Genomic DNA, 22,600 nt, shown 5'->3' with positions numbered 1-22,600 from the left:
GGTCCTTGTTCATCAGAGCCCTACCTAACCATTACACCCTGTTATGGAATAGGAGGGTGGTTTTAAACAACAGCCATATCAACACGGCACAGTGCTGCCACATGTGGGAGTCCTTGGGAATCCACCTGAAGTGGAGACAGATACATGTAGTCTAACAAATCCCATCCTTAGTTCCTTATGGCACCCAGGAAAGGTGGGTCGGGGAGGAAAAGTAAAGCTCCTAACTGGAACCATTAGGTTTGTACCACATTTTCACTGCAGTTTTGAAGAGATTAATTGCTGTTGGATATTTGTTGCATAAGCTGATATTTCTGGTAAACTTCTGAGTCTTCTGCAATCAGTGGTAAAACAAAGAGGTTGATTTCAATCAGATCAGAACTGCAAAACATGCCTTTTAAGGCGTGTCTCCTCCTTTAACCCACTGTTTGACTCATTGTCCTTTTTTTTCTCTCTCTCTTCTTTTCCAGATAAATTTTGTATTTCTGTTTAACATAGTTAGGATTTTAATGACAAAACTGAGAGCTTCAACCACTTCAGAAACAATACAATACAGGTAAGTCAGCTGATGCTTCTTGCTGTTTGTAGTGTTAGGAAARAACTGCCTTCCCTGTCTTGTCCGTGTTCCGTCTTTGTCTTTTCAGATGCCACTGTTTGTCTTAGAGGGTGTCCTTCTTGTCCCTTGAGCTCATACAGTTAGGTACATGGTATTTATTTTTGCAGGCTATCTGTAAAAGCATGCCTGCCTTTTTTTTCTGTCCAGTCCATTTTAATGCCCAAACAGCCAAGGCTTACAGGCACAGAAACAGATGTGCGCTGCAGCAGCCACCAACCTATTTACCTCCTTCAGGCTTTCACGTGCCTTGAGGTGCATGGGATGGGGTCACATAGAAAAATGCAYAATGCAATGTCATTAGCTAACTCAGCCTGACTCGTGCTCACTTACTACAGTACTTCAAGAAAAAAAGTTTTCCCCTTCCAATGAAAGCTGAACTGTCAGTGAGAATCGGAATTCTATGAATTTCTAAATGTACAAAACTGTATACATTATATTATATAAATATATATGTTATAATTTATTTCACTGATGACTAGACCGTTCATTCAGCTGATCTGGAGAATCAGTCTCTATTGAATTACTTCTCTGTCCAGGTCTCTAGCTTTGTAGAAGCAAAACAATACAATATCAAGACTTCCTAATAAATGATGTCCATGTGCGTACTAAAATCCTTGCTTTCCCAAGATCCTAGAAGAGTCAGAAGTTAAAGGGGAACAGAGCAAAGACCTGGGTCAAAGCACTTCTGCCTGTAATCAATAGCAATATCATTACTTTGAGTTCACAGATTGCTGTGCAAGCACAGGTATTTACAATAGTGTTTAATGATTGCTTTAACTTGTAGGGTGTGAGAATGAAGGGTGTTTCTGCCCTCTCCCATTTGCTGGCACCAGCATTAGTGTAGCCACTCAGTGGGGTTGTGTCAGGGAACTGATCCTGAATGAATCAGTACCTTTTAATGGTGTGGCTTTTCAGGTGGATCAGTCCCTTGAGCTGGGTGACAGTGCAATCTCACAAACTCTAGTGTGGCAGAAAGGAAGAGACAGGGATGTTCAGCCAAGGGCAGCAGAAGGAAGGTGCCCTGGCCCCTTCTGGCATCAGATCAGCCCCAAACAATGATGAAAGAACATTCTTTGAGATCTATCAGGAAACGCTGAGTGCCCCTTCCACTTTTCCTACTTGCAGTATCTTGCAAGATGGTCCTTTAGAGCACAGTCTGGGATCCTTTACAGATGAAGAAGTCCTCCCATTCTGTGAAATAGCATGGATTTCGTGGAGTAAGACAGCCACAATCCTCTAAGTCATTTCTAAATAATATCTTAGTGTACCAAGCTGAGGCTTGAATCCTCATGTCCTCAAATCAGCCCACTCTTGACTTTGGAAACAGTTTTGCTGATTTAATGGGTTCTTATTTTATCTGGTTTCTTCCTGTCACTCCTGTCTGGGGTTTTGGGGCAACAGTGAAGTTAATGCAGTGGTCTGATTTTCTCATTTAGATTATTTTMTGCCCTTTTAGTAAGAAATGAAGGAAGAAAGTATCCCTTTCTCATGCTCAAACCTTATGAGATAAAACTAGAACTAGCACAAAAAAACTCTGATTCAAAACTCAGTACATTTTTCTCCTTGCTGCAGTTGGCAGGGATCATTAGACATATTAGATTCTGAGGAGATCTGAAGTAACTGTCTTCATCCTTGAACAGATGATAGTGATCTTATCTCTGTTACAAACTCTGTGAGGGAATCTTCTTTCTCACAGTCTAAATAGAAACCCTTTTGATTCCAAGCAAGTCTGGAGCAAGCCTTGTTGCTCTAAAGCTGGGCAATCCAAAGCTTTGTTAAGCAAGTATTAAATGACGTGGCAGATAGTTTAAGACTGTCAYTCTAATATGACACTGACTGTGTCTTTGTGCTCCCATGCCTGCCTACCTGCTTGTCTTTAGCCACCTCTCACTGCTTTATGCTTAGATACTTGGTAGCAAAGTTGCTTTCTTCTACGTTTGTACAGCACCTGGCACAATGAAGTGCTCTTCAGTGGTTAACATTCCAAGACACTATTACAACACAAATAATAAAGACTAGTCCCTGATTATTCTGTTAATAATCATTTAAGCTTCATTGTGCACCATCTGCTTGATTATTATTTGTAAGACAGCCCTAGGCCATTGTGTTGGCTGTACAAATGTGTATAAATGTGTACAAATGTTGGGTGTACAAATAGCAGAGAGAGCATTTACACTCCAGACAGAAATGAGAGATGGACATAGGGCAATTCTCATGGGAACACCTATACTGCCCTGGTCAGCAGCTGAACCATGCACTTCTCACATTTTCATCCTGGAGTGTAAAATAAACACACTCACTGGAACTGAAAAGAATCTTAAGGCTTCAGCCTAATGCAGGTGTTGGTGATAGAACAGAAAGAGTCTGGAAGATGAAGAGAGAAAGGCAAGGATATAGAAAAGTTTTCCATTTGACCACTGGAGTTCAAGGTGTGGGCACAAACAGTTGGATTCAAAGGTGAAAGCCTTCCCAGAACACCTTTCTTCAAGTGGTCAGGCACTGATCAGAAACTGTTGCTACCAAATTTGCCTATTACTTTGCAACYAAAGTGGAGCCTGCCATTCTTTCCCTGCTCCCCCTGCTAAACTCTGTCCACCCTTTCAGCCATGTGATCAGGCTCCCTCTTACTTATTCTTTTCCTAGTCCTCGGAAACCTGTATCCTTCATTTCCTGAGGACCCAGCCTGACCTGGAAGGATGATTAGGAGGTTGCATACTGGGTTAAAGAATAAGCTGGTTGTGAACCTTGGGACTGTTCATATGCAGGCAGGCTGAGAAGGGTCTACAATTCAGATGTCCCCCTGGGCAAGTGCTCATATTATTAGGCCATTGTSCAAAAATAGGCCTCCACTGCTGTCCTCATAAAATGTCCTAGAAGGGTGCCCTGAGAGATGGAGGTAGTTTCAGGGAGTGCTTGTATTCCCTAACTCTAGTCACTTGATTTAGAAATGGGACAGAAGTGGACATGTGAATCTCTTTCTGAAAATGCTGCTTTCCTCCAATGACTGCACATGCTGGACAGCCCTAAGCAGACGTGTCTGAAGACATCCTTCTGTTTTCTTCTTGGTTACTCCCTGTTCAATACGTGCAAATGCTGACCTGTCTTATGGAGGCACCTAAGTTCCCTCTCCAGCTAATGTAGGTACTTCACTTCCCTCTGAATTGCTCTCAGACTCGTGCCCTCTCTCCACTAAAGGAGATATTCATTTGGATTGGGTCATTCTGCAGCAGTTCAGATAACACAATTGTTCTSTCTTGTGTTCATTTGTATTTTCTCTTTCCTCCCCACAGGAAGGCAGTCAAGGCAACATTAGTCCTTCTGCCTCTGCTAGGCATMACGTATATGCTTTTCTTCGTCAACCCTGGTGAAGATGACATTTCCCAGATTGTCTTCATCTATTTCAATTCCTTCCTGCAATCTTTTCAGGTAGGAGAGCAAGTYTATAGCTGGTATTAATTGCTGCTAAAAGGGTCCTGTGTTCTTCACTCGTGAAGCTTATAGCAATGAAGTCCATGATAGAATTAACAGTAGAAAAGAGTTCAGCTTGATAGTTCATGTGTATTTAATAGATGTATGCAGCATGTCATATGGCTTGCAGCTCTCCTCTCAGGTGCATACCAAAGGGATTCATCTCCCTTAACATCAGGCACTTATATGTTCATTCTTTAGCTGAAGCTCTTCACCTAGGCTCCCTCTAATGCTAGTAGAGAAAGATGATGTTTCATCCCATTCTAAATTGACTGTGAGAGGAGGATGAATCAAACTCTCAAGGTACCTGTCTCTCTTCAATGAGTATAGAGGGAGCTGAGATTTAGACTAGAARTTGCTAAAGCAAAGGAAAACAACTCCTATGTGTTGGGCTTGCTTGCATAAGACATGAGCTATATTGCCCACCCTCTCATCCTAGCTCTCCTGCAGTGGTGCATACATTCAGCTATTAGACCATACCAACTGTCTGAGGACTTGTATCCCATCTCCTCCTTCCCTTGAATTTAATAGGAGTTTTGCCAGGATGTGTAAGGCATTGGAAGGTGAGTAATTGCCCCAGGTTTCTGGACTTAGTACAAAGCCAGACTGAACTTACTGTTTAGCCACATACCTCTGCTTAGGTGTGTCCTATGGCTTTACCTCTGCTTTAAGACCCTCTTGAACTGGGTATAACTGTGTTTGACATTGACATATTACTTCTGCAGGAATGGGTGCTCTTGTATTGAGGATATCAATACAAATACAGAGCACACACGCTCTCAAACCAAATCTATGGCAGTGGATTCCAAAGGTTTTGAGCTCTAGATTACTATTTTTACTGATTGCATGTTTAGCTTTGAAACCCAGACCATCACACCAGAAACAAAAGCACAAAATCCAAGAAGAAAAATGACCTTTTAATCTATGAACAGTGGGACTTTAGCCCTTACCAGTGAACCAATTCACATTTTTAATTCCATAAAATAAATTTGTTTTATCTGTTGATGCTTCATGTMTCCAAAAAGGCCACTGTGTTTATTTTTATTGTTAGCGATATGAAGATGTATGTAAGAAAGGAAACATGGGGAATTTCTCTGCTATGTGAAAATCATTACAATCTTTGCTGAAAGCAAAATGTATGGGACTACACTCACAGGTTCAAAAGTGAAAGTGTCATCATGTCATCATCTGAGCTTCCATTATAGTCATTACAGTCTTGGCAGTCATTAAAGAGGTCTAGTCATTGCTGTCAATAGATCCTAGAACTCAGTTCAGCTCAGCTGAATGTAAGCAACCTGATTTCATACATTTGCCCACGCACAACCATCTAAGGCCATTTGAAACCCCCTGTGGTATCCTTGACATCTGCATAGAGCTGGTAGGCATGACACAACATATGTGAGAGGCCTGTGACATTTTGGGGAGGCAGCTGAAAGCTGTAGATATACTTTAGTGCAGTTACCCTCTGATCAGTGGAATTGCTGTCTAGATTCTGGCTCTCATGTCTTATCTGTGAACTGCAACCCACCTTGTATTTTCTGATGAAAGTGTAGGGTAGAGATTTGATCTGTCTGGAAGTGGATGATTTCAACAAGAGTATGGTTATGTTCAGGATGATATCAGGATAAAGCTCAGTTCCGAATTCTGCATGTTAAAATACTTACCTAATAATTGACTGCTTTCTATTGTTTCCAGGGTTTCTTTGTGTCAGTATTTTACTGCTTCTTGAATGGTGAGGTAAGTTGTATCCTCGGTTGTCAATGTAATTAATTCCTGGGAGGTGGAACCTACCTGACTGCCTTGTTTTAGGAAAATGAGATGGATTTGCATGGGGTCGTAGTCACATCAGTCTGGTGCTCTTGAAGAAATTTCTCTTAATGTGCATCTGAATTTCCCAGCCCTCTTTGTGGGTAACCTTTGTTCACAAAACTTTATCAAATGCAAGTTATCACCTGGGAGGCCAGGGCAGAGGAAAAGAAGTCTACTCAGATTATAAAACTTTTGCTCTTCATCATCAGACTTCTTTGAAGTTTCTCGTTAATTCTGAATATGATTTCTGSGCATACATGTGCATTACTTCTAAGCTGTGCTCTTGTTAAGGATATGCTGTAGGTGACCTATTTTTATAATGGGATTGCCCTGCTGAGTTAAGTGAGTTACTTTTTCTGTGCGGATATCCATCTCTGATTGATTACTACCTGTTGCATTTAAAGAAGAGGGTGGGGGACAGGGTTAGTGCTGTTCCTCAGTGTTAATTTTGGGGASTGCTACTCATGCAAGAAATGTCTCACTAATTCCTCTCAATGCTTGACTTAACACCCTGAAGTGTGAGAGATTTGTATCTTTTCCCCTGCTTACTCTGCCATTGTCTCATTTATTTGCATTAAGTGTGTCATCTTTGTCCAATTAAATTCTGGGCCTCTGCAGAAATGAATTCCAGGTTTTAATTATTATATTTCACACATGCTGCTTTTTAATTTCATTGTGGGCTCCCTGTGTGGTGTTATGAGAAAGAATGGGCATGTCTTCTCACCCAGCTGCTCTGTAACATTTTCTATACCTCAGCCAGTGAAGTGCTAGTATTTTTCTGGCTTGTCTTCTTATCCCTTCTTCTCCATAAACTTTGCGGTGATAAGAAAAAGAAGCAATGCTGCTTTCTCAAAAGCACAAGCTTTCTCAAGGCACATGCTGTTTTTATAGACTGGCAGTAGAGTATTTTTAGTTCTCTTTCTGACTTCCTTTCAGTGAATTCTGACCACTCCATTTGCCTCAATGAACAGAGAGGTGAAATATTCCCTGAAATGTGCAGACTCCTTAGCTGTCGGACTACAGTTATCTCAAAAACTTGCCATATATCTGAGCTCGTTTGTGATCCTTATCAACAAATATATCTTTTCACGTGGCTCTGTGCTGTACCCTCTCCTGATGAGGTTAAAGGCACCAGAAGTTTCATATATCCTTTCAGTAGGGCTTGTCATATTCCCCAAGTTTACACTATTAATGCAGAATAAGAACCTTCCATGGAGGCAGTAAGGGTTTTTTTTGTTTGGTTTGGTTTGGTTTGGATTGGATTGGGCTGGGTTGGGTTGGGTTGGGTTGGGTTGGGTTTTTTTCACCAGTGACACAGTGAACAGCAGGGAGTGGAACTTAGGCCATCAATTTCACAGGCAATCAGGACTTTGCATTACCCCAGAAGACTTCCGTTTTGTGGACCTAGGCTAGGACCAATGGGCAGTTCATACTAGGCTTTCATTCTTCTGGCTGTTGTGGAATTATTTCAGCTGTCCTGAAGTGGGCGAAATATCTCCTTCTTCACTACAGCAGTCTGAAGTTCTCTCTCCAAAGCCATAAATCAGCCTCCTCTATGATGTAACTTAAATGAGTTCAGACATTATCAGGCTGGTAGAAGGGCAGAATGATTCGCCTCATGTATTTCTTCTATGCCTCAATAACAATCTAATAGCAGATCTGGAATATGATTTCCTTAACAGTGATTTTCCCAGCTAGGGCACACTACTATTGCAGTTTAAATAAGCAGTTCTGTGGGAATCAGCTCAAGGTTAAGATGACCAGCTTGGCTGTCTAGACACAGGTGCCTGGAAGTGATCTGGTATCTGAATTCCATTATAGTCAATGGAGATACAGGTCTTTATTCAATTGGCTACATACAGATGTCTAGTGCCACTTGAGAGGCTATAGAGTATCTGAGGCATCCATAAGGGTCTACCAGATATGACACGGCACCTATAGAAGATACAAACCTTCTGGAGTAGCAGTGGGAAGCCAAGTGGGACACAGTGGGGCTTCTCAAATGGCACTAGCTCTCCAAGCTACTAATTCAAGCCTATAGTCAATACAGTCAATACAATCTCTTTCTCATCAACTTATGCTACAACAGACATCTCTATTTATTTGTTCAGCTGACCAATGCTAGACTTCACTGACAGTATGGACTAGCTCTCCAGTGGCTGCAGTGCTTGCCTAGATGCTGARCTCATGTGTAGACACTCACACACACCTGAATCTGTGAGCTAAATGCCCTCAATACCCATATGGTTACATCTAATATAAAGCTTCCTCTTGCCTGGCTAAACCATAGCAATTCCCTAACTACTTCTTTGAGATGTATAATAAGGGTAAGTAAGTGCCCCAAATATTACAGAGTTGTCTCCCTCAAAACTGTAGAGGGACTTTGGACTCATTTTAAGGTACAGAGGGAATGTCTTTGAAGTATCATAAAGGTTTAAAAGGATGAAATTTTGGCTCTGTTCCAGCTTCAGCTCTCCATAACCTAGAAACAAGTAGAAAATTCAATGAGGTATAAATAACTGTTCTCAGAGCCTTCTGGGTTTGTGATCACATTGTCTAGAATTACGAAGTTTGTAACTTATAGTATACAATTATAAAAGCTCTCCCTACTGATAGTGCCTATCCTCAGTAGATCTCCACATACTCATAAAGCATTCTGAAAACAGGTTATGTTTCTCAGATCACATCCTGAAGGCCACATTACATCACATTGCAAAAGCTTTCAGTAAGGCTGTGTCCTGCCTCCTTGTGAAGTGAAAGGCCTGTGCAGGCTACACTGCCAAGCAAGGCAAGYGTGAAGGCCTTGGTTGTTACCACGGCATGTCACCAAAATCTCCGTCTGTGCCAGACCTGCCACATGTCGTGTCTTCTTTGACACCTCCAGGGTTCATCTGTATTCTCTCCCCATTTGTGCTCTCATCACTGACATTATTAAACAAAGCAAAGAAATCCTTTCGCCTTCTTCAGTGACTTGAACAGAATTATATGCAAATTATGGAGTGTCACAGATTCTTTAAAAGTGAATCTGAAGTCCTTCAGAAGGCTTACAAGCCCAGCTGGTGTCCTGAGAATCCATTTATCAGTCTTGATTCCTCTCCATTCTATTAACTTACTTTATTCTATTTACCCATAATAACTTACTTTTTTTCCTTTCTCTCTCTTTTTTTTTTTTATCTATCTGCACTATTTCTTCTTTGTTCAACTAACCCTTTCCCTGAGCTGCTGGTTCTATTTTATTTCAATTATTGGTAAAATGTTTTGTGGAGAATTTAGAACCATACATGAGTCTCTACAAAGACAGATGAATGAGATTTTTACATTCAAAATTGACCAAAGGCAGTGATCTTTCTTACTGACAGTTCATTTATAAGGACTTTTCTGTCGATGTGCACACTGTCACTTAGCATTCTTCAAACACAGTTATGACTGTGCTTGTGTCTTATAAATCATAGGAAAGGAAGGATCTAAGTGAAGTCTAGTGCCTGTGACAGTAGGCAGACAAAACTGAGCTCCAGATATGAGGTATGAAAAAGTTGAGCATGATGGTTAAGAGGTCAAAAAAGATGTATAAAGCTAGGTTCCTTAACCACTCAGTTGCTTAACCACTGGGTCAGGAAGTCTTGTATTTAGCTAAGAGGAATCTATGGTCATGCTGCAAGGGAGCCATCTGGCTAAAGGTAGATGTCACCACTATAGGTGTCTGTGTCTGAGCTAGTCACCTGGACTTTTACAGTCAGTGGAGTCTTGGGCATTACTTATGTCATTCAGAAGTGCAGTAAGTCAGATTAATTATGCCCTAAAAATACATAATTTTTCCTCATTGACTATAGAAGGCATTCAGGGTGGTGGATCAGGTGAAGATTTCTAAATAATAGAGATCTTTATTTGSTCAGGTTAATCACAACTCTGGCATCTGTTCTAAACCCAGGGCAGGTAAACCCTATCCCAAGGAGCCTTTTTCCATAGGTGTACAGAAACCTTCCCTTTTTCAGGAAGGCATATTCCCTTATTAGCTTATTTCAGTGCTRTTTTGTAAGTTGATCCTGCTGGGTTGTGGATGCTTTGTTCTTCTTAAAGTAGGGGCAGTATCCACTGTAGAGGACTTCTCACCTGATCACAAACATCAGTTGGTATTTTGCCATAGGGCATGTATAAGAGCAATGCTCCTGATGACTTAAAACAAAAGGGAATAATACATATTTGTGTGTATAATAGACTAATTCAAGTTGGAAGAATCTCTGGAGTCATCTTGTCCAGTCTCCTGCTCAAAACAGAGCTGTCTTCAGATCGGTTGCTCAGGGCCTCGTCCAGCTGAGTTTGAAAATCTCCAAGGACATAGATGCCACAGCCTCTCTGAGCATCTGCTCCAGTGCTGCTCCATCCTCATGGGGAAGACTTTTTCTAAGGCCCAGCTGGGCGCATTATAAGTGTTTCCCCACAAGCAAGAAGGTTAACAAAAACTGGGTTTCCTTTCATTTTTTTTTCCTTCCCAGTTATTGGAGTTTCTCCCATACACCTCTATATTCCCTATGAGTTATGCACTGAGCAAGAGCTCACATATATTGTGTCTCATCTGGAACTCGTGTATTTGAGTTGTCCTGCTATTGCATGGATGCTGACTTGCATTTCACCTGCTGCAAGACAAGTGATCTCTCTTTGTCTTTCCCTCAGTAGTGGCACTCATTTGGGCTTCTCTCCTCTCTCTGATGCCTGATTTTCACAGTGTTTGTAGGAATATAATTATTCTGGAGATTTCTACACTTCTAGGGAGTGTCGTTGGAACTGGTCAAAAGATTTGAAAGTGTCAGTAAGGGCGCAGATGGACTGAGATATGACTAACATAATCACGCCCTCTCAAAATAGTGTCCTGGGAGTCAATATCATAGTTTTTTTTTTTTTCTTCCAGACATTTTTAGAACTAAGAAAGAAGCATCTCTTACCTTCCTTAAGAGCATAATAAGGCGACTGCCTCTTCTAAAATTCTGTGAGCATTATTTGAAACATTCTTAGTTATACCAGCTCTCAGCTTTTGAACCACCATTATTTCAATCCAAATCCAGTGCAGCAATGTGAGGCTTCTTTTATAGATGACGAATGGTAAGTTTTCAAATGCTGCGATGTACTTGAGTCAAGCGAAGTCTCGGTTTGACCTAATTCTTGCTAAACAATAGTGAGATACATAGAAGGATGTTTTCAGCTTTTCATACATGAAACTGCTCTTTATCGTTGATGTGACACACAGTCTCTGTGACAGTGTGTTTTCTCATTATTAACTTCCATATCTAAGCATTGAAAGCCATATTGATTTATGTTCAGTTGTATTTGCAGTACAGTGAGTGTTTCTCAATTATCTCCTATGCAAAAGCCTCACATCAGAAGAACGGTACATAAGTATCATCATGCTCTCAGGGCAGCATCCCTACTAGAAGTGGGGATGAATGGAATGTCACTCAATCCACATGAGGTCCCAGCAGTGTAAATGAGATCCATAGCAGATTTTGCTCATTTAACTGATAATTGCATCACCTGCTAAGATTGTACTGTAACAAAGACATGGACTGATGAATTGCTGTCCCAGATGTTTTTAAATACTTCAGCTTCTTCAGTTATGACAGAGTGGGGTGCTTTAAATGCATGTAATAAAGCGTATAACAGGTGATTCATCCCACACAATGCCAGGCCTACTCTTATGGCACAAACAAGAAGGCTAGAAGATCCATTGATCTGAAACTTTAACAATGCCRTGATCTCAGCTGCACCTCAACCTTTCAATATTTGATACAGATACCACTAGGTACCTATAAACTCCCGATAATTGTCTGTAGTAAAGCTCGTACGATATGGTTCACAGATTAAAGTGATCAAAGTTTCTGTCTTTTTGCAAATATGCTAGCTCTGAAGTTCAGCAAAGGTTAAAAGAGTGTTTGCTAGGTAACATCTTGTAGCTTTCATTGATTTAAACAAACATGTCCTTAGAGTAGAAATTTGTTGTTTCCCTCGCCATGAGCTCTTTGGCCCCCAGATCAGAAGAGATGGGGCTCCTGAAGGTGATTTATGCTATCATAAGACAGCAGTGCACACACTTTCTGGTGTAKTAGTCCTGCAGTTTCCTGGACAGTGACATAAATGGTCTAACTGCTATTTTATGTTAGAAGCCAAGGCATTGCTTTACTTAGTATCCTTGTTTGCTCCAGGAGTCTACAGGCTGAGAAGGCTTTGAACTTCATTTGAGATCAGAACTCAAGTACCGGACTGTCTTGTCTTTTCCACTCTACTTTTCTGTGGTGTTTGAGATCAGTTTGTGATGTTACATTTGAGTTGGATTTTCCAGTGATCAGCATGCATTAGCAATAAAGAAGAGAGCAACCCCAAATCTGATCTTTACAAAAACTACTCTTAATATAAATCTAAACCTGCTTAGTTGTTCAAAAAATTGAGCATTGTTTTTTTTAATCAATRTTTTTGTCTCTGCTTTTTCGTGACTGTTTTGAGTCAGAAAGCGSATGAGACAAGATGACTCTGTGGTATCTCTAGAATTACATGATGTAGGAATCTGGCACCTGAAATAATTTATTGTCATGAGATTTAAAGTGTCTTTTCAGCTTTCACTTAACAGTATATTCTCAGCTGACACATATAAGGGGTGTATGTATGTATTTGTCATTGTGTGCAAATTTACTGCTGGCACAAGTCGAAGTAGAATTTAAACACATTTGTGACTTGAAAATACATTTTAAACTGGATTTTAAATGGTAAATATAAATGCCATTCAGAGGTCAGTGTGAACTTGTATCTTGGTGAATTGATTTTGCCCTTTATTTTTAAAGGAGTTTTTAACTCTTTCACCAACCTTATCCAGAATGCTTGTAAGCACATTTGATTTAATTTTAGTGGTAAAGAGCATGTCTACACTTCTGAAAAAATTGAGAATGAGAATTTTTGAGAATTTGAGATGTTATGAAAAATGGCATAATGTACAAAGATATATGCATTTACATCATATCACTTAACAATTGTCAATTATTGACTTTTTTTCAATGACTGCAAAAATTAAGATGCTCTTCAAACACACTTCTCCCACAACTAAGAAATCACAAGACTGAATTTAATTTCAAGTAACATTTTTTTTTAAGTTTAAGATGGATTTTTTTGAGTATGTATACATAAATTGTCATGAAGCTGTGCTGAAGAGAACAAATTTCCACACAGAACTCCTATTGGTGAAATATTTATTACAGTCACAAAAAGATCTTTAGGTTTTTTAAATTGTTGAAAATTATTCTTCCTACATCAATTGTCTTATAACAAGGCAATAATGTATAAGAAAACTGCTTGGAGTCAGGGACATGCTTTCATGGTATTTTCTCATTAAGTAAATATGGATGAAAGTATAGATTCGTAGAAACCACTAAATCATCTGTTCAGCCTCTCTAGTGCAAGCTGATTAATTCAATACAATAATTGAGCTTGATAGCATGTTCTTAATTAAAGCCCMTCTTTCCAAAGGATCTCTAGTGTGGGATTCATCTCACCTGACCTTAGTTATCTACAGGACAGATATCTATAGCAGAGTTCATCACTGTGGGCTCCCTTTGTGCTTAATGGAGAGAGAGGTGCTGATATGGCAGGAGTCATCTGCCCTGTTTTAGATGTCTGCTTCAGCACATCCTAGACTCCATTGACTCCTGTCTATGAAAAAAATGACAGTGATGAGCTCAGCCACATCATACATTTGTTTGAATGAATCTCATCCTGAGGGCACCAGAGCACCTTCCCTAGGAGGAGAGGCTGAGGGAACTGGGCTTGTGTAGCTTGGAGAGAAGAAGGCTTCAGAGGCACCTAATGGCAACCTTCCAATACCTATGGGGAGGTTGTTAAGAAAACAGARCCAGGCTGTTCATGGTGGTGCATGGTAGGAGGATGAGAGACAATGGGCATAAGTTGAAACAAGAGAGGTTCAGACTGGATGTAAAGAGAAACTTTTTCACCATGAGGACAGTCAAGCAGTGGAAAAGGCTGCCCAAAGAGTTTGTCTACATTCTTGGAGAATTTCAGTACCAGATGTAGAGTATCCTTATGATTGTTTTCTTTGCATGATATGAAACCAAGGAAAACAGTTGCTATAGTTTCACTACCAAAAAAGGCTTACTGTTGTTAGGCTTAATAACTGGCCAATGAAGACAGTTGCCAGCTTAGACTTTACATAGAAAAGAATCAAGAGCCAGCAGAAGAGACATAGTGACATTCACTAGCACTTAAATTGCTATCCATTAAGCTGTAGGCTCATGGGTCACTTAGGTATTCTTCGTGCTTTTGTCCCCATTTTCTTCTTTCAGTTCTTTAGTATATACCTTCTGCTCACAGGCAGATGCATACAGCATTCCATTCATTTCTCTTCCCTCTTTGACTGATTTTGGATAAAACATCTTTAAAGGAAGATGGGTCTTCCCTCCAGTTTCTTCTCTAGTGTCGTATCTACCTTTGCAGCCAGACCTCCTTGCTTCTGAGTGGTTTTCTCCTGAGAGAAAATAACATACTTCAGAGAGAGAGGGAAAGAGGACAATTATAGTGTTTGACCTTCCAAATGCATCTGTCTACACAGTTGTGTTAGCCTAGATCTTGAGTTGGCTGCCATTCATTGGAGTCAGGGGAGGAGATCAGATCCCAGATACTGCAGTGTCCCCAACAAAAGGAAAGAAAATATTTCCAGCCAGCCACTAGTAACACTCTATAGGACAGAGTATTTCACTAATAGGCTTGGCTCCTCTTACCTGATAAAGATATGATGGAAATAAGATGATAAGGGGGAAGGACCCCTGCCCCCAGAGAAAGCTACCCTTGTTATTAAGTGCCTTATGTAATTTCCAATAACCATCAGTGTTGAAGGCTGAGGCACAAGAAATAAAATCCCTCAGAGAGTTCTGGGATCCTTGGAAACCTTCCCAACCATAATGGGAGATGATAACCACATAACATATGGTTATGTTATAGCCAGAACAGGGTGCTTGTGAATGAAGGTGATGATGTGTTAGAATGACTCAAATTTATGAAGTGATAGTGCTTGGTGAAGGGATAGACAGAGAAGAGCTGACACCATTCAGCTAAATGAAGGAAACGAGGGAAATTCTGATTAAACATTCTGAAAAAAACAAAACAAAACACAGTGAGTGTGGAAGAGGGGCCCAGAGGTGTTTTGAGAGGTCCATTCTTAGACATATTCGAAACATCTGGATAAGGCCCTAAGATAACTTCAAAATTGGATATAATCTGTAAGCTAGATTTACTTTGATCAGAGGGTTGGACCAGAGACCTTCTGAGGCCCCTTCCAACCTTAATTATTCTATAATTCTGTGAAACATATGTTCATAGTAAGGTGGCTGTCCTTCATCTCCAACTATGTCTGAGAGGGATACTTAACCAGCAAGAGTCGTGTCTGAAATTATTCAGCAAAGCATGAATTCTCAGCTCAAGTAGACCTCATATTCCAGTGTTATCTGGTCAGTATCAATAATCAGCTATGAATTAACATTTAAGATGAAAATCAATTAGCTGACTTAGAGAGGAACCATAACCAGTGAGGAATAGAACAAGTTACTTCATTAGATGGCACAATAAATTATTCTCATAACAAGGTGCAAGGCAAGGATAAATATGTTTAATTTTTTTGTATTGACCCTTTACCCAGGCACCATCTGTCGCTCAAAATCTATTAAGCTTAAAGTAGCTTATTTTGATCTGATCTTCTTGGGAGGCTATTCATTATAATTGCCAGCTATGAATCACCACCTAAATGGTTAGTCATCCACCTGCCCATCAATCTAAGCAGACTTCACATTATTCATTCTGAACCCAAAGGACATGCGTTAAGCGTTCCTCCAAATCACTGCATAAATATGAATATGGGGGTGGACTAGAAGGCTAAAGCTTAATCTTCCATAATGATTGCTTTTTGATCAAAGGGGCCCAATGATGTGGGTGTAAGTACTGCTCCTGAATGCCCCTCAGGATCACTGTTTATAGCGTCCCTCCCAAGTGGTTAGTTCTGCTCCTCACTGGTGCTCTGTGGCCCAGAGGGAAGGAGCAACATAGACTCCCACAAAATGTGCAGCAAATCTTTACAGCTAGTCAGAACTGTGCTATCTTCTCAAACAGTTACATACATTAACAAAATTGTGCTGTCATGATTTTAGAAATTAAACTTCAACCTCCCAGTCTGACAGGTGCTGCAGAACTATCCACCCATTACAGGGGTATATGAAATTGCTGCCAAAAGCTCTGGTTCCCAAAGAATGAATGAATTGCAGATCAGTGAAACAGGGCTTTTTACAGAGAAAAAGAATCTTAACAGTACATAAAATACTGGTGTGATGTAGGCTATTTGGGAAAAAAAGTCTATGTAAGCTATATTCTCCTAAGATTACAGGATATATTGCCATGATTCCTTTGGGCTCTGCAGATTGTTTTGACTACATCCCCTCCCAGTGCTAAGAGGGTTAAGCACTGGTAATGGCATTTTTATGTAGAGATGTTTGGCTGTCTCTTTTGTCTAACAGTAACATGGCCTGAGGGTTTGGCTTTACTGGGAACCTTATAAAGTCATACCAATAGGGTGAGAGATGGCTGTAGGACACAGGCATATTCCCTCAGTGATGTAATTTATTTACAAAAAAATATAAAAATACACTCCTACTTCTCCAAGTGCATTAGAAACAACCAAGAGTTGATTAGTTCCTCTCCTGCAAATCCCCAGATCTGTCACTGCAGTGGACTCTGTACTTAGGAAGTTCTATTTCTTTGCTTTCATTCAGATTTGCACTTAATCCTTCAAAGGATCTGGAAAGGCTTGGCCTATAGACTCCTTATCAGCATTTACTGTAAATGCCTTTTAGATTAAATACTATCCTTCCTTGAAGGTGGAAGGACACCCTAACCATATGGAAAACTTTCAACGTATCAAGGTATCATCTCCTTACTTTTGTTTAAGTGCTATTACGTAATGGATGGAATTCATCCCCCTAGTGTTAGACACACATCTGCAGCTGAAATGATCACCCTCTGCTCCCTTTATAGACTATAATTCACCCAACTGAGGGTGGAATTCATCTGACCTATTTTAGAGATCTCCTTTTGATGAACTGTTGTCAAGATCCCATGGCTTTTTCTGACTATGTCTCTGCTGCGTACAGACAGAGGCCAGGGCTTCAGGAACGTCAGGGATGTGGATTCCACTACAGAATCAGACACAGTGAGACCAGTGTCCTGAAAGTTAAGAACTGCATATCCAGTTCCCTTTTGCTGATCTGAACATTGCTTGAAAGTCCCTCTTCCTCATCCATAGTGAAACTGAATGACTCTTCATCAACTTTGCCACAGTTTGCGACACCATCCATAACCAAAGATGTTTAAAGTCCAAGGTTATCTCCAGTTACAGAAGGGGTCCGAAGCTTGGCACAAAGGTACTTAAGTGTAGGTGGAACTTGCTGAATTCATCACTGAGACCTATTTTCATGGAGCAAAAACTTGGCCTGTTCCAAAGCCCATTACAGTCTATATGAACCTTTTTCGTTTATTTCAGTTGCCTTTGGATCAGGTTTTCTGGGAATAAAAAGCTGCATACGAGCAAAGCAAGAGCTTAATTAGGAATATATATTCACACACCATGAAACATCATGATTATTTGATAGTCATAGAATGGCTGTTGTCCCTCTGCCCCTCGCTTATTAACACTTTCATGTGAGACATGTTCTTGGGGGAAAGAGCATGGAGGCATCCCAGTAGTCTTCCTTCGAACTTCCATTACCCTCATGGCTCCATTTAATGCTACTTATATTATCAGACCCTCCCTTTTTCCCTGCATTACTACTATTACATTTTTGTATTACATCTACTACTACTACATTTTTGTATTACATCAAAAAGCCCTGAGTGGATGGGCCCCTTTGTTCAAAGCACTGTGTAAGCGGATCAAGTTTTCCCCCTTCTGCTAATAAGACATAACATTTCTTTCAAAAACTGAATTCTAATGCCACTGAAGGCTCCTTCCTCAGCTCATTTCTCATTGATAACTTCAAGAAATTAGCCATCAGCTACTGTCTAGCAAAAGTAATAGCAGTTGATGCCTATTATTTTAAAAGCAAACCCTCTTTGAATATTTTCATCCCCCCYTTTTTTTTTAATTGTTCTTCTGAGGGGATGATCTTTTTGATCAGATGTGATCTGTAGTAGGTGAAAGTCTGAGAACTCCTAGCTTAGGCAATCCAATCAGGAAAGAAACTATCACCCTGTAATTTCTATCTACCCCACCGCCTGAATTCTTTCTCTTGACTGTTGAAAAGCATGCCTGATGAGAACAATGCCCACAGTCTATAGGCCCAAATATGTTGGTAAATCTGATTTGACCACATATTCAGGAACTGTGATTATTTGCAGTAGGCAAAGTGCAAAGACCTGAAAAGGGAAATTCGGAGGCAGTAACTGCAGGAAAAAGACAGACCAAAGGCCAACACAGAACTGATCTGTCTGTTCAGCAGCACAGATAAACTTTGTCATCTCAAGCAACTGAAGTTATATAGAGATCAAGCTGATAATTTGTATTCCTGTGGCTGCTTATTAAGCTTTAACCAACAATAGTAGTGTCTGTATGAATCTTTGGGCTATTGAAGGCAAGTGCTATTAATTTCAGGTCATAGATGTGTTAATGCTAACTCTAGGACATGGTACTGACTCTACAAATGCTTGATGGATAGGCATAGTTGCTCTTATGGAGTTTAACAACCAGGTTCTAAGTTGCTATTTTGCTTTATCTTTTTTTATTACTTTCTCCATGTGTAACAGCTTTTTTGGTGTGGTTTTTTTTTTAACATGTTATTATAGCAGTCAGCTATTTTTCTTTTCTGACCTAAAGTTAAGCTAGCTTTTTTGTCTGAGTTGAGTTGTAAGAGATAAATTTGAGCTTAACCATTCTGCTTGTGCTCTGGTCACATCCTAATTGCAGTGACTCATTCTCTCATTAAGAAATGCATTCCACTCACCCCTGTAAGTGCAGAGCATATTTCCGTGTGCCCAGCCTACTAGGAATGGCTCTGGCTATGCAAGAAGACAGCACTTCTGCTACTACTTTTGATCCTTTCTCAAAGCTCGTAAGCAAACCATATCATAAAGCCATTCAGACAACTGCTTGTTTAGACTCACATCTTTATCTCCAGGTGACTCTTTTTGACTTGATTGGTTTGAAGTTCAAATGATAAATCTAGTCTGGCTTCACTGGCTGAGTAAGTATCTGTTCACACAAGTTTCTTGGAAACACAAAAGCCCATGAATTGACTCTCCTTTTTAAAGACCCAGTGAAAAGCTGCTCCAGGAGTACCTTGGATACCTGAATGCATAGGACTCTCAGCCTGCTATTAACATCATTAGCAAGGCTGTGCTGTACAGAGGAATTTCTTCTCTATGTTTTCATCAGAGATGAAGAAATTCACCTCTTTGAAGGACTTAAGTGGGTCACAGGCTCCCTGTGCAAGGGTGAATAACGCTCCAGCAGAAATGTGAAAAAAACCTTTCTAACAAAATCTCATCATTTTGTCATGTTTGGGGAGAAATGAGCATTCTAGAGGCAACATCTCTCTGCAAAGCAAGTCCCATGTTCTTCATGGGGCAGCTTCAACAAACTGGATATCCCTCTGACACTTTACATGCTACTTATATGATTTACCTTAGGTGACCAACACTTAGCTAAGCTCACTGTGCCTCTGCATCTACCTGCCTTAAGTGTCAGAGTGCTTAAGCAGCCTGTCTCAGGTCCAGCAGGGTGATCCAGGGCACCTCAGTGCTCAAGATATGTGTACCATCAATGGGAAGGGTCATCTACTTGGGCTCAAATCAATCACTCTTTAGATGTGCTCACCTCTCTCTATTGGCTGTATAAAGAGCTGGAACACCTGAAAGAAATGTTCTAAATCATCCCATCAGAGTCATGCTTTCTACTCACTGCTGCATCTTATAGGCAATAGACTGGGCCCTAAGCAAGTATCACAGGGAACACAGGAAGCCTGAGACCGAGCCAAGAAAGTAACTCAGGAAAGAGATCCTCAGGCCCGTTCTGCCTAGTTTGCACCTCCTAGAAGGATTCTGGCAGAAAAGCCACACTTCCAGCTGCAGGATTCTCCCAGTAAGGCACCCAAGAGGGCAATTTCAAAACTGTTTTCTAAGTCAATACTCACAAGTTTGAAATAGGGAGTATTTCATGGGCAAAGCTGGTGATGAGAGAGGGCTGTTAGGTGCCAGACCACAGCACTGCAGAGTTTCTAAGTGGTACTGCAGACTATGGGTCTAAGATCCTGAAGGCCCCCCCAAGACGTGGGAGGAGGAAAACCATCTGAGAGATGGAGTACAGACCTCTCCTCCCATGCCCTCCATATGAACTATCATCAGCCCATCATTCCTGTTAATCTCAGACACTGAGGACTGACAGTGTGGGGTGTGCAAGGGAAATACCTTTGCTTCTTGAGCTCATCAACATGATGTATTTGAGCACCCATTATATACAGTGTGTTGGAGCTGGTCTGAAGTGGGATTGGTTCCTCAAGCGTGTGTTCCTTGTGTTTTGAGCAGGCTTCACACTGCACCCAAAGACAGAGCCCGAGCTTTAAAAGAAAACTAATGGCTGTGCAGCTGTGGAGAGTTTGTTTCAACACCATCTTCCCTGCAGTCCCAGTGGTGATATAGATACACCCACAACGGCTTTGTTCTGCCTCACTCAGGTGCTGAGAACTGAGAAACTGTGTCAGCATGGGTTTTGCACAGGCTATGCAAGCTCATCCCAGGCCTTGTACAGTTGCCATGGTAGCTGATCCATGTTGAGATCTGCTCTACCAAAACATCACTGCTATTAATACCCAAGCTTTAGCCTGCTGTTGGTAAAATGGGGATAAGAACATTCCCTTCCCTTGCAATGAAGATAATTGCATTAAGGATTGAAAAATATTCGGGGTATCAATATTGCCTAAATTTAGCTAAATTGATAATCCAGACATCTAAAGCTAAGCTAGTTGTATAGACTCGCTTTATAAGCAATGAAAGGAAATAGACATTTTTCATCTGACCACAGAATCTGGCCTGTTTTGGGTATCTACTTTAGGAGGAGATGACCAAACTGACTGGTTCTTTGTTAGTTATAAAGAGAAATATGGGTCACTAGTTTAAGTGTAATGTCTACACTGTATTATTCATAACCCCATGTTCTCAACAGATGTCTTTTTAGAAGGAGTCCCTGACTTGGTATAGAGGCTGGAATATTAAAATGCTCTTCTTTTTGAATTTGACTGGATTTCATGTTGGCAGCTGGATGTCAACATCCTACCCAGCTGTTATGACTATAATTAGCCATTGACTGTCCAAGAAGCTGAGCCCAGATTCATTTAATCTAATTTTGTATACTTGCCTTGCTGTCTACGTTAAGGGTCTGAATAGCTCTCAAGTCTCCACAGTCAGTGGAGGTCACCAGGAATATCCTGAAACTGATCTAAAAGTTGTTAAGTTTTGTTCCAGATTCTGATTCTGAGTCTTCTCTGCTAGTGGTTTGGCAGGAAGAGGTTACAGTCTATCTTAGGAGTATCTATAGCCTTCCCTCCCACTGTGTTTGAGGGTAGGGTTCCTATCACCTGCCTTTCTCTACCTTGTATACATATGTATTTGAGCAATAGTCCCCTGGGCTCATTCTATAGACCATAGCAAAAAAATAGGCACTTTTAGTTCATGATTCATCTGGCCTATTTTAACCATCTGCTTGAGGATGACTTTCCATTGACTGTACAGAACAACTCTCCACTGCCTATACAGGCAGCCTGCGGAAATTATTAGCTCAGGTGTATATACCTGCATTGTAGATACCAATGTTTAGTTAGATGATTTGTGATTCACTTTCTTATAAAGGGAAGTGTGGGCAATTACAGCACCTGAGAAAGGTCTATCCAAGAAATCCATCAAGTGGATCCCCCTTGAGGACTTGATTMAATTGCCTGAGCTTCGGTGTTTATCGCCATTTGAAATGCCCTAGGGTTTTTAGGACATCCACATGAMGGTGGCAGATATGAGAGAGGATATATGGGAAGCCCATGCCTCTCCCAGAGTGCAATACCCAAGAGAATATCAATGGGACTGGATGCCCATGTTTTGGCAGTTTGGCAGTTTGGCCCTGAGTCTTTCAGTGGCTTGCATGTATCATCATTTGTTTAAATGTGGTCTAATGTCCCTTGAACAGAGGACATTGGGTATTCCAGATATTTATATCCTTTCCTTTTTCTCTCACCAGGTCCGTTCTGCTGCCAGGAAAAGATGGCACCGTTGGCAAGACCATCACTCCCTCCGAGTGCGTGTGGCACGTGCCATGTCTATCCCCACATCTCCAACACGAATCAGCTTCCATAGCATTAAACAGACAGCAGCCGTGTGACATGCCCCACACATCCATGCACCACCTGGTGGCCTTCAGGGTTCTCCTTTCTTCACTCTCCCCAACTCCTTTTCTTCATCCTTTCTTATGCACTGTGCTCTTCTGCAATGAGATGCCCATCATATCTTTGTGGACTCTCATTCCCCATATTCATGATGTTGCTTTAAGGCAACCAGGCAAAAGCCTACTGGAGTGGATGGTGGGGGAGCAGATTCAAAGAAGAAAGAGATTCAGCACTGACTGCACCTTGTGGAAGTTCA

The 22,600-nt window shown here is 40.8% G+C and overlaps 1 protein-coding gene across 3 annotated transcripts in view; it reads left to right on the top strand.

The window, feature by feature from the left end:
• Positions 1 to 22,340, top strand: part of CRHR2 (corticotropin releasing hormone receptor 2) — a 161,355-nt gene extending 139,015 nt beyond the window's left edge. For all 3 annotated transcript variants that reach the window (XM_026072312.1, XM_026072323.1, XM_026072327.1), the window contains 4 exons: positions 468 to 553; positions 3,904 to 4,039; positions 5,777 to 5,818; positions 22,200 to 22,340. In XM_026072312.1, coding sequence (XP_025928097.1) covers positions 468 to 553; positions 3,904 to 4,039; positions 5,777 to 5,818; positions 22,200 to 22,340 — 405 coding nt within the window. The remainder of the gene's footprint in view (positions 1 to 467; positions 554 to 3,903; positions 4,040 to 5,776; positions 5,819 to 22,199) is intronic.
• Positions 22,341 to 22,600: the final 260 nt, after the last annotated feature.

This window comes from Apteryx rowi, unplaced genomic scaffold, assembly GCF_003343035.1.
Source record: "Apteryx rowi isolate R43461 unplaced genomic scaffold, aptRow1 scaffold_109, whole genome shotgun sequence".
Taxonomy (NCBI): domain Eukaryota; kingdom Metazoa; phylum Chordata; class Aves; order Apterygiformes; family Apterygidae; genus Apteryx; species Apteryx rowi.
Note: the sequence above shows the minus strand (reverse complement) of the source record. Positions and strands in the feature narration are given on the sequence as shown.